Raw genomic sequence first — 15,293 nt, forward strand, 5'->3', positions numbered from 1 at the left:
CACCAATAATTTCTGTTTATTTTATTTTTTTTTCATGTCAAACTCTGACATTCTCTGTTCAGAGTAGGCCTTACTCTTCTTTTTCTTAATCCTGGTGCGGATCCACGGCAACTGTTGGAAGGCAGGACAGATGATTGGCATTTGTCCAAAAAATATGTTTAAAAAAAAAAAGAAAAGCCATAAATCTGCATCCGCAACCACATTAGCGATAGCATTGGCAGCTAATAAGATGAGGCCAGCTGTTATTGATATGCTCCCCCGCCACGCTCGGAAATCATTACTGGGGTGTAACTACGGGTGGCATGTAAATAGATTAGACCCGACTTAAGGGATATGTCTTCAGTTAAGCATGTTTGCATTTCTGCTTCTTCGTTTTCTTTAGAGAGCTGATCAAGTCGCTGCTCCTTTGTAATATGACGGTATTGCTCGATAACACTGAAGTGAGTTCTCGCGGCATCTCTACCAACCTCGAATGTCCAGCTTGCACTCCACTTCGTCTTTGCCCAGCTCGTTGATGGCCACACAGGTGTATTTGCCTCCGTCAAAGGGGCTCGGCTTGCGAATGTTGAGGGTGACCACGCCTTGGTTGTTCTGCATCAAGTACTTGGGGTCTTCACCAAGGATCATCTTGTTCTTCATCCATACGATCTTGGGCTGAGGAACGAAATCACGGAATGAGACGTCTCTGAATAGACGGTTGGAGACTTTATCCTTTCCCACCAAAGCTATTGTCTAACTTGGGCTCCACGGATCCTTCTTAAAAGATGGGCTATACCTTAGGGAAGCCTCTGACGGCACAGCTGATGGCAGTGCTATACCCGGCCACCACAGTTCTGTCCACGAGCGGCTGAGTGAACTTAGGCACGCAGGACATATCCATCTCCTGGTAGGGGTTTAGGTTCACCTGCAGAGCTACGATACGTGGCGAAAGAAGAATTATAACGGAAACTATTTCAAGTACAGTAAGGTTCCCACCTGTCTTGGCGATGGTGGCCGTGTTCTTGCTTTGACGAGGTTCCTCGCTCAGGCCGCACAAGTTTTCGCTGTAGACGCAGAACATGTACTCGTTGCCCATGATGAGGTCGGACGCCGTGCAGTGGGTCCGTTTGTTGTGCTCGTAAATAGTGAACCATTCCTAAAGAAAGACAATACGATCATCGTACACCTTCCTTTCATTTTGCCGTCTTTGTCTCACCTTAGTCTTCATGTCGGCCTTCTGGATGGTGTATCCGGTGATCTCACAGTTACCGTCATCGGTGGGGGGGTCCCACTCCAGAGCGGCGTTGAATCCCCACACGTCGGACACCCGCACATTTAAAGGTGGCCCCGGCTTTTCTAATTGGATCGACGTAACGCAATCGGTGTTTCCGCAACCCCGGGACACGAAGCACGGGTACTTACCAACAACTCTGAGTTGGAAACTGGCCCTGTCCTCCATGTTCTCGATCTTCAGAACCAGCTCGTATGTTCCGGAGTGCTCTCGCTCCGCCGAACGGATGAAGAGGATGGTGTCCACGTTGGAGGTACGTACATTGATGATTTTTGGGTCAACGGGTTGCCCGTCCTTAAACCAGTTTGCGACGGGACGTGGTTTGCCCTGCGAGACAATGACGCTTGATGAATCTTGATTATTATATCTGATTGTTTTCTTTTTTTATCCTGCCTGACCTGGAAGGGGATGGTCAGGTTGATCTTTTCTCCCACTTTACGGATGTACTTTGTCCTCAGGTGCCGAGGTAGGCGGATTTTAGGACGCTCTAATGAAGGTAAAGCCATTGAAAGGTCGATCCCATAAACAAACCACATTGACGTCAAAAAGTCGATTATCCGGCAGAATCGACTCGTTGACTTAACTCCTCCGACTCACCCATGATCTCACGGATCGTGACGGGCTCTGACATGACGGCGGGAGCACTGCGCCCTGCAATGTTCACTGCCACCACCCTAAAGTTAATCTTCTCCCCAACAGGTAGGCCACGGACCACGTAGCTCTGTTTTTCACACAGGTCTGTGTTGGCTACCACCCACTCAGTATCTGTGGGCGGAAACAATAACAAATCAATACTGTATTTGATCTTCATCTATTATTGAAAGAATCAAGTGTTGTAACATCCCCAGCTGGTTGCGACAGAGATCCGTACCTCCATCTTTGCAGTATTCAATAACATAGCCATCCAGGCCCCCGGCTCCGATTCTCTCCGGGGCCAGCCACTTCAGGGAGCACGTGGTGTCCGTCACGTCGTTCACCGTCAGACGGGTCGGCTCGCTCGTCGGGGCTGAGCGTCACGGAAAAAGAAAGAGCCGGCGGTTCGGAGAGGACTAAAAGAAACGGGGCGGCCGCGACGCTTACCGATAGGCATGAAGGGCTTGGAAGTGAGACTCGGCTGGGACATGCCGATACTGTTGACGGCAAACACCCTCATCTCGTACAGGACGCCTTCAATCATCTTCTTGGCCTCGTACGTGGTTGATTCGTACACGTCAAAGTTAAGCTTTGTCCATCTGGAAGAACCTTGCTTCTTTCTCTCCATCAGATAGCCTGAATGAAGACAAACGTTGAGACAAGGACGGAACACGCGTGCGTATTCCACGTCTTCGTTCTTTACCCTTGAGTGCTGCACCGCCATCAAATTTGGGAGCCTCCCAGATGATGGTGGCGCAGTCTTCTCCCACTGTTGTGCACTTGACGTGCTCGGGAGCATCGGGTACATCTGGAATTCAAACACAGCGCAGGTAAATCTATGTGACAAATTGCTTCATTTGGAATGTTCATTTGAACAAATATTCCATTGACTTACCTATTATCTTGATATTCAGCACAGCCTTGTCTTGCCCGGCCGGGTTGGTAACCACGATGGTGTAGTTGCCCTCGTCCTCCCTCTCTGCGCCCTCAATGACGAAGCAACTCGAGTCCTTCCTGCTCTCCACTCTGACTCGTCCAGAATTCTCTGTGATTGGCTAAAATACAGGACATGGCACCTTTTAACAGGGAGGTTATTTTTTTCAAGTATTATTCATCAAGTATTTCTCACTTCCTCCATTTTCATTAATGTGTTATTGATATTAATATGACATTATCCCCATTGAGTCTAGTCTCTGAGGGAGAAGAGTGGAAATACAATTTGTAAGGGAAGAAGCAGGGCTCATGTTTGTCCCAAAGCTATTTCGGAGCAGCTAACTAGAGAAGCTCGAGGGCAGATCAACTTTTGTGTTTTACGACAACCGAATTTACTAGCGCTGACCGCCGGCAGCTTCAGTTACATTACCGGTCCGTGTAAGCATTGCGAGAATCAGACGTACGGCTAATAGTCTTGCAGTGCATGGTGAATGTAAACCAAACTAATAGCCATATTGGACACAATCAGTAAGTCCGCTTCAGTGCGTACATGCCAAACACGTCATGTTGTAACAGGGCAGGTATGTAAAACTTATTTTGGTCGCGGGCCACATTCTAGTCATGGTTTCCAAGAAACACAAAGCAGACTGTGATGCAGTGAGCCCATTGACGACCTGACACATCCTCACCTGGTCGCCTTTGGACCAGACCACCGTGGGTGCTGGTTCTCCAGTGATATCCACGTCCAGTCTCAGCTTGTTGCCAGCCACCAAAATGATGTTGTTATTGGACACCATGTTTCCGGTGGTGTCCAGGTGGATCTTTGGTGGATCTGTTTGGACGAATCAAATGCATAAGAATCATAAAAAGCCCTTGACAAAGGAGGAGAGGTAACAAAGGTTGATTTACCCTGCCTGGGCACATAGTCGATCTTGATTTCTGTATCGAGAGAGAAAAAGAGAAGCTTTAATGCTGTCTGCTCATGATGAATGTATCCCCATCACCTCGCTAATGTTTCTGTTTCCCTCACCCAGGAAGTTGAGTTTGGCCGAAAGTGACAGAGCGTATCCATCAGGAACGAAAGTGTAGTCCCCGGCATCCCCCGGCTTCACGTCGTCAATGATCAGACGATGAAACCTGAAACGAGCAGGAGAGACGTGCGGATGGAAGGACAATTAATTAAGGTGTGTGTTTTTGTTTTTTTTCTTTCTCCCCTCTCACATCTTTACTCTCATATGTACCTTCCGACGTGTGTCATTTTGATGCGTTCGCTGGGCATCACTTCCACTCCATCCTTGTACCACTTGCCCGTGACCTTTTCATCGGACACCTCACACTTGAACAAAGCCTGCTCGGTCGCCTTCACCGTCAGATCAGCAATGTCCTGCAACACTTCCAGCTTTTTTTCTGGGCACATTGGAAAGCACAAGGAAAATATTCATCCGAGTCAAATCCAGTCCAACCATTCCTATAATACCTTCCACCTCCAGCTCTCCTTTGGTATGGCCCCCGTTTGTCCAAGCATGGTACATTCCGATGTCCTCCAACGTCGCTTCCTGGATGATGAACGTGTGCTTCTTCCCGTCTTTCTTAAAGCGATACTTTGTGGATGCCGTGTCCTTTACAATCTCCTCATCCCCATAGAACCTGGAAGAAAATAACAATTTGATTGTGCTGCTCCTTCATTATTTTGACAGTCAATTTTTCGAGCCCATAAACAGTAAAAATTCATTTCCTCTCGTGAAACTTAACCGATACTGTCGTTATACTGACCACATGACATGGGCGCCCTCCTCTGACACCTCAATCTCAAACTCCACTCTCTCCCCCACCACCACGTGGTAGTCATCCATAAGCTTGGTGATGGTCACAGGTGGTTCTGGGTGCGTACGATACAGTAGCACATTTAGAGTCCTCAAAGTATCAGTATTGTCGTATTTTATAGCGTCACCGCACGACCAAAAAGTGAATGTACCTTTGACGAAAACCTCCGTGAAACTCTTGTCTTCGCCCACCACACACTCGTACGCAGCGTCATCAGCCAGGGTGGTCTTGTTGATGGTGAGCGTTCTGATGTTTCCATTTGTCTCCATCAAGTACCTTGAAAATAACACCAGAGAAGCCGGTCCGTTTAGTTACCAACAAATATACTAGTTTGTGGTTAACATGTTGTGCCAGTCCAAAAAACATAGAAATATACTTCAATTAAATGATAGAATTGTATTGTGTTGAATTATATTGGGAGCCAATGATGAACACATTCATCAATTGTAACATTTCTTAACGTGTGGATTTTTCTAGGATTACAGGTCTTATTTTATCAGTATTAGCCTACTTAAGGCATAAATGTCTTGCCTGTGTGACTTACTATGCCCTCTGGGAGCCTTCTTACGATGGCCTAAAAATAAAATGTGTGGATGGCAGCATCGTTGGAAAGTTTGACTTTGCGGCGTCGATAATTTTAGCTGCGCATTTTTTTTAAACACCGCCCATCAGTCGAGCTCTGTGGCTAATTTACAATCTCATTTTGCTGTCCGTCTCTCTGAGTATATTTTTCCCGCCGGAAGTTTAACACAACCTAAAAAGAAATGGCACTAATAAAAAGCCATGCATCATGATTGAGTATGTTGGTGCTTTTATGTATGTACTTGGCAGAGGGTTTGATCTCTTGGCCGTTCTTCAACCATTTGACCTGCACGTTGGAATCCATCACCTCACACTTGAGGACGATTCTTTTGCCTTTGTCCACGGTGTAGCAAGATTCCATTTTGGTCAGGAAAGCTGAGAAGATGGAGATGATGGGAAATCACTTGTCTTGTTTCTCTTCTGGCTGCCTTTGGTCTCATTCAGATGCTCTTGGCGTGTCTATTCACCCTCCACCTGACTCACCCTCGCTGTGCTTGGGCTCCACCCTCATCTTTTTCAGACGTTTCAGCATGCCCCTCAGGTCGGTAATGCCGTACTTGAAAGCGATTTTCTCATATTCGCTCGGGTGGGCGCTCTTCAGCAATTCCCATACGTCGACCTCCTCCTCCACCTTTTCAGGTCTCTTCCTGTCAATCATGGAAAATAGTTTCGTTTTAATGACACCGAGTGTGAAGATGTGGAAGCAAAGATGTTCTCACTTTTTGGCAGCTTTGAGAAGAGCACTGAAATCCAGATCACCGTCATCTTCGCCGGCATCCCTGCGTGGAAGGAAGGAAAACACTCGCTCAGTGAGCATAGGACTCGGGTCACATGACTTGATTTCGACTTGGGTCGCCAATGTTTGAGACTTGGAACAGCAAAGATGCAGATTAATTACCATCATGTCAGAATCATGCCTTGTGGGGACTCAACTTGACTGACTTCATTTTTGTAATTGATAACCTAGTCCCAAATCTGGCAAAGGCAGTTTCGAGTTCCAGGCCTTCACTCGTCACCCTTCTTAGAGAGAAATGCACTTACGCTCTCTTGAAGGTAGACAAAATGTCCGCATGCTGGTCTTGCTGGGAGGCTGAAATGAGAGAAGTTGCCGAGACGGCACATTAGGGCCGGATCAAACCAGAACATCAGTCGACGCGGAATGCGCAGCAGCCTCGGCGCGACCCGGCTCGCCTTTCACCCACCCTCCACGGCGATCTCAAAGCTGGAGCTGTCACATTTGTCTTTGGATGTCACTTCGCACCTGTAGCCACCGGCGTCTCCGGCGACCACTTTGTTGACCATCATTTCATAAGTGTAGATCTTTTACGGGAGAATGAACACAAGATGGAAAAGATCTATCGTCTTTGTACGATTGAAATTTCGGTCGCACCTTTGTCTCCCTGTCGTATGTTTCTTTGAACTGCATGTGTTTCCCAGCCTTGCTGCTCAAATCCATCCACTTCCCCTTCAGCCATTTCATCACGGGTTTCTTTACCAAGGAGCTCGAGTCAACCTTGGCAGTGAGGATCAAATCCTTTCCTGTCATCAGCAAACAGCAAACACCAGTCAGTCGTGTCAACACCTTTTACAGTGTGTTTCCAGCCAACTCACCTGCAATAGCGGTCACATGATCTGGCGGCTTCTCCACGAAGAGCCCAGTGAGCTCTGTCACCTCTGAAACAAAAGTACAGATATTTCTTTTTTTTGTTTATATGTATGATCACGTCTGCTCTCTATGGAAACAGAAGACGACACTAACGATGACCAAACTGCGCAGCAACATCAAGTCGGTTTTTTTAGTGACGTAAAAAACGATGAAATACGTGTGTTCATCTTACAAACAGTCAGGATTAAAATCCAACAACAAAACCTTTGAAAAAAAACAACGCACACATGACTAAAATTCCGACAACAAATGGATATTAAAAAAATATATACATTTAACATTTAGATGGCACCTGTGCAACATAAAAACTTGGATGCAGACGCTTAAAACCAAAAAAACCCAAAACATTTACATGCACTGGAAACTTAAATTCCAAGCTTACCGCCCCCTACAGCCTTCACGTTAGCTGGGAGAGAAACAATTTGCAGTTATACCAGCGCTAAGAGTAAGTGTGAAACAGTGACAGCCCCCCCCCCTCCCAAAAAAAAAAAAAGAGATGTGTGCTCTTGCAGGTAATCATGGCTGTTACGAACACAAAGGAATCAAGCGGGTTCATTTGCTACACTTTCTAATCATCACATTTGGGATAAAACATTGTTATTTGAAATAATCTTGAATACTTCTGTAAGACTGAGGATGTTGGAAAGCGAGCATTCAGTTGTTTTCATTGTAAATCGCTTACACGCCATTGGGAATGTTTTAATTGAATCTTAAAGAAGTTGGCAGTTGGTTCCTGCTTCATTAGCCAAACTGCGCTTGCGAATATAACCTCAACCCACATACTTAAACTTTAACCCCGTGGGACAGGCTTTAAACAACCTCGGTATGTAAGATCGACCAACTGTCTGCCCTTCGAGAACAGACGGCTGGTGCAATTACTTCTATGGAGATCAAACAAACATAGCATAAGATGAGAAATCCTCCTACGTGGAGTGTTAGGAGTGACGCAAGAACATCGATGGACATTTAGTAAATCTTTTTGAAACGCTGTCAAAGTTGACGTCACCCTTTTTTTTTTTTTGCAAACTCCACCGTCAAACCCGGATCTCACTATACTTAAGCAAAAATACTTTTAAAGCATTTCCTTAAAGGTTCTCCGTCCCAAACCAGGATAAGGTTCCCCATTAAGCGACAAATCCCACTTCTCGGGTTTCACTTGTAAAACCTGAACTGAACATATCTCGCAGCTTGTCTGCAACGCACAGTAGCAACTTTACTTTATGTATCATCTTCTTAGCCTGTTGAAATATGAAATGACACCAGGCCTCCGAGCAGCAGCTGTTAGTTTGGCCGCAGTGCGTGTTACAGCATTGCTACTTTAATCACAGTCCTGACAGAAGTATTAAGAGTTTTCAAATGAATAAATACCCAAAAGTCATACTATCTAAATTGTAGAGTAGAGCCGGCTTAAAGTATAATTAGGCTAAGCACCTGCATAGGGTCCCACAACCACTTCAGGGCCCTCCAATTAAGAATTATTATGGAATATTGAGTTTGAGCAGCATCCCACAAGTGTCCACTTCACGGTTCACGGCTGCATTTAAGGGGAATGAAAAGAGCTACTATGACTGGCTCTGATTGAAGTCGACTGCGACCACTCTCACAACGGCGCAGCACTCCCTCGCCCAGATATGCTGGCCTGTGATTGTCTGCGAGATTACAAATGATACTCTTAGTAGGCAAATATGATATTCAGTATCTCAATTAGTGCTTTATCACATAAAATAACATTTTGCTCGGGGCCCCATGGAGGTGCGGGCCGGCTCCGACTTTAACTACCATAGGAGAAATAATAACGTTAAAAAAACAATCATCTCCGTCACACCAACGAACCGCCTTCTTTTTCTTACCATCCCAGTCGGAGTCAGAATCTGCTGCGGACAAAGCGAGACGCAAGATTAAACCGAACAAAGCGACAAGGAAGCAAAAGCACAAATTGTCGTACAACGCTTGACGTACACACACAAGCTTGTTTCATGCTCCGTCACAACTAACATCTGTGGATGAAAAGATGCAAAATGCCTAATTATCTTGCAAGCAAAGTGCATATGACAAAAAAATGGGACATTTCATTAGGCACACCTGTACCCTGTTATAATGAAACTCAATGTGACATTGAAAGGTAGCCAATTTTTTTTACGTTTATTATTGTGGCGACTTGCTAATACTCAAGAAATCTCAGTCGTAGACCAAAGCGGTGTATATAATGATGTGTATTGTAGAATCCACTCTAAAATCAGTGCAGATGGGAAATATCTAGTATTCATTGGGGTACTTAAGACAGACACCTGCGGCACACCTGCAAACAAGTGACCACGGATACTCTTCATGCTGAGAGAATCGTGTCATTTCCACTCATAGACCAATGTACTGTATGCACTTCTATATCAATACATTATTTGTTTATGTAGACGGGCACGGAGTCATGTCTGCGGGGGGGTACGTCTATAGACATTTAGCATATTGTGGAATCGTCTACTGTATGTGATCAGAATTTTTTAAAAAATTCCAAGAAAGTGTGTCAATTTTTTTTTTCCGAGGTGCCGAGCATTAGCTTTCTGCTTTGGGGCTGCTGCGTAAACAAAGATCATCGTCAACCCGAAACAACCTGCTCCACAATAAGATGTGCTTATTAATGAGCAAGTAATTCCCTGAATGCCAGCAATGAATAAAAACAACGAGACAATAACAAAAAAAAACACAAAGATGTTTTAACGGTCGTCTCGGCTTCATTCCGCTATATTACAAACATGCTAAGTTAATACAGCATATTGGGATAATAACTAAAATCGTGCAAGCAGTCGACGCGCTGAGAAATGCAAACGTGCGGGGAAAAAAATCGTCACTGTAATATCCCCTTCATCGGCAAAAGAAGTGGTTGACCTTTGCCTTATCCTCTTCACTCTGTAATTTACTCAACATATCATCGGCATTATTCAAATAATTACCGTGGCGGATTAGCTCAAATGCTTTTCAAACACTCAGAGCATTTCAAACATGAATACCACTTATTCATGTTTTACAGAGAAAAAAAAAAAAAAGGCCCTCACCCTCTTCGGCTGGCTCCTGTGGGGCTAAAATTAGCAGTTTTTTTTTTTTTTTTTTTTTGTGATGGCTGCAAAGCAAATGCCAAGCAATGCACAATGTGGAAAACACAAGTTAAGAGGTTTCAACAGCTGAGCAAATACAGTTCAAAGGGGAACACACACAAAATAAATAGTACATCTCGCCAAGGATCACACGAGGCTTAGCAACATTTGTGTCAGCGGGTCCTCTGTGTGCTACTTCCGTGTTATCATTCTTATTAAGTATTTAAAGTCTGACAGAATGGAAGGAACAAAACGACAAGCTGGCAAATAAACAACATCGGCGGCAGTCAATTAATGCGGTCAGAGGCCACCAGAGGCGGCTCGCGGCCCAACGCCGCAGAGGTGACAAAAGTGCAAAAGCGAAAATGTGCCGACTATAATCGAGTGAGGATGTGATAATGACAGGCGCACAAAAAGGTCAGAAGGTAAACGGAGGCATGCGGCTGACTTACCGGGCACATCCGCTTTCGCTGCAGAAGGAGACACACACATGATTAGAATGCAGCGTTTATGCTTCCTAATGCTATAAAATGACCACAAGACAACTCTGCAAATCATTTTTATTCGCTTTTATGTACGGTCAATCAACTCTATTTATAGATCGGGGACCAAGTTAGAACATCCGTAATTGTCTCCCACTCAAAACATTTGTAATAGAAATGGCGGCAAAGCACTTTGTTTTTTTTTAGAGAAGGCTATGGCTTGATTAAATAAAGCTGCTTTCATGATGGCGCCACAGCAATATTTTTATATTAGACATGGCTTTGGCCTCAGCCCAAAAAAAAAGATAATACAGGTCCAAGGTGACAACAATAATGACATCAGTATCGAGTCAGCACATAGTGACATAAAAAAAAAAAAAAAAGATCTCAGAAGCAAACCAACTTTTATCCGAAATTCAAACCACAAAGTCAACACGCTTTTTATCCAACTGGCTTGTAATCGGTTATGCTAACACAGATCTGATTACATTCCGTCCACCGTGGAAGAACCAATACGATCCTAAATAGGATCCGTCCCTTTCACAAGGTGACAGATGTCCCTATCTTGTCTTAAATAACATTCTGCGTGACACTGACGACGTACGCTCATAAATCCAGCGGACATTCTATAAAATGTTCACCTTTTATAACGTCTTAACCTATGACACGAATCTAAACAACGACTCATCGTGAACTGGAGTTCCATGACGGGCGCGACAGGCGAGGCTCAAGTTAGCTGGAAATGGAAACGCATCAAATACCAAACTCCCCTCTGAGGGGTCAGTGCGGCAGCCCGTAAAGGTCAGCGCCGGTGTCTCATGACTTCCCAAAAGACAAGCCGTGCGTATTTTTTTTCGGGACCGTTTCCTTAAATAGCCGCACAAATTTGACCTCGCTCTGGCATAAATTGCGGTCGCAAAGATGTGCAGCTGCTCGTCACGCCGATGTACGGAATGTTCTCCTTTGGGGGGATACCCTGATTCTGTTGCATTCATGTCAGAATTAACAACAAAAAATAGATCTCTGTTATCTTTCCGGTGTGTTCTTCATAGCATTGAGATGAAGTAAGAAGTAAGCCGCAGTAATACGAGCCAATCTTTTCCAATCTGTTAGCATGAAGCTAAAACTTTGTTGTTGTTTTGAATACACATCTTACACATCTTTAGTAAATTTGGGTTTGAAGCCTATTTTTGAAAATGCCTTTGCTATCTGACAAACAAGCAAGCATCTATGTCGTTGCCACGGCAACAATGTTGGGCCAGTCGGGAAACTAGCATGTGATGCTAATACACAAACATTTACCCTATTGAATCTTATGTTTGTTAGTCATTTAGATGTTTTGTTTTTTACAGACCAGACAACCCTAAGATGGAGACTAAAATCTTCAATATTATTCATTTTTTAAACTAAACATAATGCTCTTAATTAAAATCATTATTATTAAAACTAAAATTATTTTAATCTTTTGTCCTCATTTGATGAACTGACTTTACTCGCAGTGCGTTGAGTGTCATGGGACCTGCTGGTAGTTGACGGAAATTATTAAATAGGAGTTAATTGCCTTTCTATTTATGCCTCGTTTTGAAGTACGGCCAATTTAAGGCTCAGCTGCGGGCGACGCTTTGTGGACTAAACAAATGAAGGCGCTAATGCAATTTGACATTGTGGGGCTTAATGTGAGAAAATGAATTTCACTTAAAATGATCTTCTTCATCATCTAAATATAGATTTGCATCCAACGCTGGGTTTAGTTGGCCACTTCTCATATATGTTCTGCTCTCTTAAGTGTAACGGTAATTTGGTGTGCTTTGATGACATTTCATATGTATGCATTTATGATCCCCATAATTATTTAAAGAGAGCTAAATCCGAGGCGCGTCGAGCATGATGGGAACCTTCCGAGTCGAGAATGATATTTTACATCCTGATTTATCTCAGCCGTGAGCGTGCAAGTGTTACACTAGCTAACACGCTGGCTCGTGTGAAACTCTATCAACTTAAGAGGATGGCGAGAGAGGGGGGGGGGGGGGGCGAAAAGGTCACGGGTTACTGAGGATTATTTTTGGCTGCGCCTCGAGGGTCGGAGCTGGCTGCAAAAGGAAGGAAACGTGATGGGGCATTTAAACGTGATACCATTCTCATACTAATCTTGAGAACTAGTCGTTTGCTTCAATATCACATTTGGTGCATATGTTCAAACTCAAACATTCGCCGATGATCCTTTGAGACCTTGGCACTTGAACCTGGATGGGTGGCGCAGATGTCCGATCAACTAAATTCAAACGCACTTGGCTGTATATGATTAGTAGGCATATAGTTATATTTCAGGACTAATTATTAAAGAAAAAAAAAAAAAGGATCAAGATGACAGAAAAGTCCAGTGGGAAATAATGTGCAAAGTCCATTATGTTCCCAATCATAGCAGAGAGGATGTGGAGGGATTAGATGTGGAAGTGGGGAGGGGGGGAGGCTCAACAGTGTTAACACAACCTTGGCCTGTAAAACTAGAATCATCCCACATGACAATTTCTCATAGTGGATGGTTTAGAGCGTCTTTGGGTCAAAACGCAGATAACAAAAAATCTTTCTTTCCACACTTAACTATAATATCCCAAATTTGTCCCCAAAAAATTCAATCTAATTTCCGCTTGGATTCACACCCAGTCGTTATCTCCATCATCTTGAGTAAATGGCATGAAGTGATACCAGTGATGTCAAATCAGAAGAATTAAACATCAGAGTCAGATCATTAACTTTGCATACTGCAAAGCTAAATAAATATGGATGATTAGTACCGTTGCAGTCATTAGTCTGCAAGATCTCCAGTAAAAGACCATTTTATACTGCTCTCAATATAGTTTAAAGTGGAACGATTTGATTCGATGCACCCGCAAACGAAAATCCATCACATATTCCCATAACATAAATATGAATCAACGCTCAGCGACACAACAGACATGACTTCACTACCACTAAACATCATTCATGAGTAACTCGCGTATGTATTTGCTGATCCATTTTTGCTACACTTAAACGTCCTTTTGGAAATTAATGTAATGATTGTGCTGACTTCCCCCCCAAAAAATCTCACAGCAATATTTGAAGTTAACAACTTTCCCAAACGCATCTCAAACAGCCAAAATGGAAGCAAATATTTTTGCACATGGGCGTACCTGCAGGGACCGTCTTAGAAGGCATGGTTTATTCCCGTGTCTTCTCTTTGCCGCCGGAAGACTGGTGGCGGGCGGCTAGCTTATTCCTTTTTATTTGTCTCCCCTCGCGCTGTTATTCAAAGCTCTCGTGGCACTCGAGTCACCCACACCCCCACGCTGTAAGTGAGAAGCAAGGAGCAAGGAGGCGGGCGGGCGGCACCCGAAAGCACTTTCAAGACAGAGCGTAGGAAAGGTGCGCTCAAAAAAGGAGGGGGGGGGGCTTCAGTAAAGTCTTCAAATCGGTTCTGAGGTTCAAACCAAAAGTTCTGGACTTAATTGTACTCCAGTCCATTTCGACCCAAATATCTATCTCTGGGAAGGGTCAGAGGTCAGAAATGTTGGGAGGTGGGAGCGGTGCAGCTTTGTGTTCGATATCCGAAATTTAAGTATGTGCAGAGTATCCCGGAGCCGACATTTTATTGTTCCATAGTCAACGGTAAAGATACAAGTTATCGCCCTCGCGGGATTTGACTGTTTTCCATGAGGAGATTCGCCCAAGCAAGGCGTAGAGGGGCCTTATTGACACGCCGCAATAAATTGCCGCGCTTTACGGCCTGCTTACAAAACCGCGCCATCATCTGATAAGGATGTTGAATTGGAGGACGGATATAAATATCCGTGGACTTTTACAGATAGCAAATGTAAGAGGCAGACGAAGATAATTTGTAGCCAAGTGCAGCATTTTGTTTTGCCCGCAGTGACAATAATCTAGTCTATATTTTTGACCTTGTTTTCACAGCTTGGATTGCCACAGCGTTGGCAGTCTTAGCCTTGTTTTGGCATTGAGCCATATTCAAATAAGGTTGAGGGAATTTAATATATAAATGGGAAAATATTCATAATCATTTTCCATTCCCTAACTTACTTCATTATCTGCATTTTTATAATTCATGAAAGCCCAAAACTTCCACAAATTAAAATATCTTGTACAGAAATAATAAATAGCATATTTATAATTATTTCTATATTTGTTTGATTGTTAAAAAATGTATTTATTTACTTAATTTCAATATTTGTGTAATTATTTCAGCACGTTTTTGGCTCCTGCAGATGGGTAACTTAAAAAGAGAAAGCGCCATCATTTATTATCTGACACGATGCCGCCCTCTTGTGGTTGGGTATATTTATTACATGACTTTGATGGGGTCCTCGGTTTACGATGGAGATGCGTTCCAAGGTTGACGACGTAAACCAAATCGCCATATTTAGTCATCATTACAGTAAATATTGATATGATCATGCAGAATAATTTGTTTTATTGGCGTACAACACAAATAATGTAAAGACACACTGACATCACACATTACTACAAAAAAGAAAATCAAAACCACTACAAATGTTTTACACAAATAGATTATTGATCAATAGGACTATGTAAATACAACCGACACTAATCTGGAATCTATTTGAATTCATTAGATATGCATTCATCTTGTAATGCTGGAAAAAGATATAAAAAGATATTTAAATATATATCAAATGTGCTTACACAAACAGCAGCTTCTTGGTGAATGCAAATGGCCACATACAAGGTCGAAGGTCATTCCTTCAAAGTGAGAGTGCATGGGGACTTTTGTCCAACCCAGAACCCAGCCATCATCC

General features: G+C 43.6%; 1 protein-coding gene across 3 annotated transcripts; it reads right to left on the reverse strand.

Annotated features, from left to right (window-relative positions):
- Positions 1-13,801, reverse strand: mybpc2b (myosin binding protein Cb). 3 transcript variants are annotated; one of them, XM_061263999.1, is made up of 29 exons: positions 13,653-13,799; positions 10,450-10,467; positions 7,291-7,314; positions 6,854-6,916; positions 6,633-6,781; positions 6,445-6,562; positions 6,284-6,332; positions 5,962-6,021; positions 5,726-5,889; positions 5,485-5,617; positions 4,812-4,936; positions 4,610-4,715; positions 4,314-4,483; positions 4,078-4,243; positions 3,867-3,973; positions 3,746-3,775; positions 3,526-3,668; positions 2,799-2,958; positions 2,607-2,711; positions 2,351-2,539; positions 2,142-2,276; positions 1,868-2,035; positions 1,669-1,757; positions 1,402-1,597; positions 1,196-1,335; positions 976-1,135; positions 776-912; positions 468-654; positions 1-111 (listed from the first exon to the last, which is right to left on the reverse strand). In XM_061263999.1, exons 1-29 carry the CDS (start codon positions 13,675-13,677, stop codon positions 86-88), a joined length of 3,342 nt encoding a protein of 1,113 aa, XP_061119983.1. In that variant the 5' UTR covers positions 13,678-13,799; the 3' UTR covers positions 1-85. The 3 variants fall into 3 exon arrangements, with proteins under 3 accessions (XP_061119983.1, XP_061119981.1, XP_061119982.1); XM_061263997.1 differs by having other exon boundaries at positions 776-1,135; positions 13,653-13,801; XM_061263998.1 differs by lacking the exon at positions 7,291-7,314 and having other exon boundaries at positions 776-1,135; positions 13,653-13,800.
- Positions 13,802-15,293: the final 1,492 nt, after the last annotated feature.

This window comes from Syngnathus typhle, linkage group LG18, assembly GCF_033458585.1.
Source record: "Syngnathus typhle isolate RoL2023-S1 ecotype Sweden linkage group LG18, RoL_Styp_1.0, whole genome shotgun sequence".
Lineage (NCBI taxonomy): Eukaryota > Metazoa > Chordata > Actinopteri > Syngnathiformes > Syngnathidae > Syngnathus > Syngnathus typhle.

Excerpts from the sequence above, each read along its gene's own strand:
- mybpc2b (XM_061263997.1), bottom strand. The coding sequence starts at position 13,677 with ATGCCTTCTAAGACGGTCCCTGCAG. Across the intron at positions 2,540-2,606 it reads TGGCGGTGCAGCACTCAAGG|GCTATCTGATGGAGAGAAAG; the intron begins GTAAAGAACGAA and ends GTCTTCATTCAG. Across the intron at positions 2,036-2,141 it reads TGAATACTGCAAAGATGGAG|ATACTGAGTGGGTGGTAGCC; the intron begins GTACGGATCTCT and ends TTCCGCCCACAG.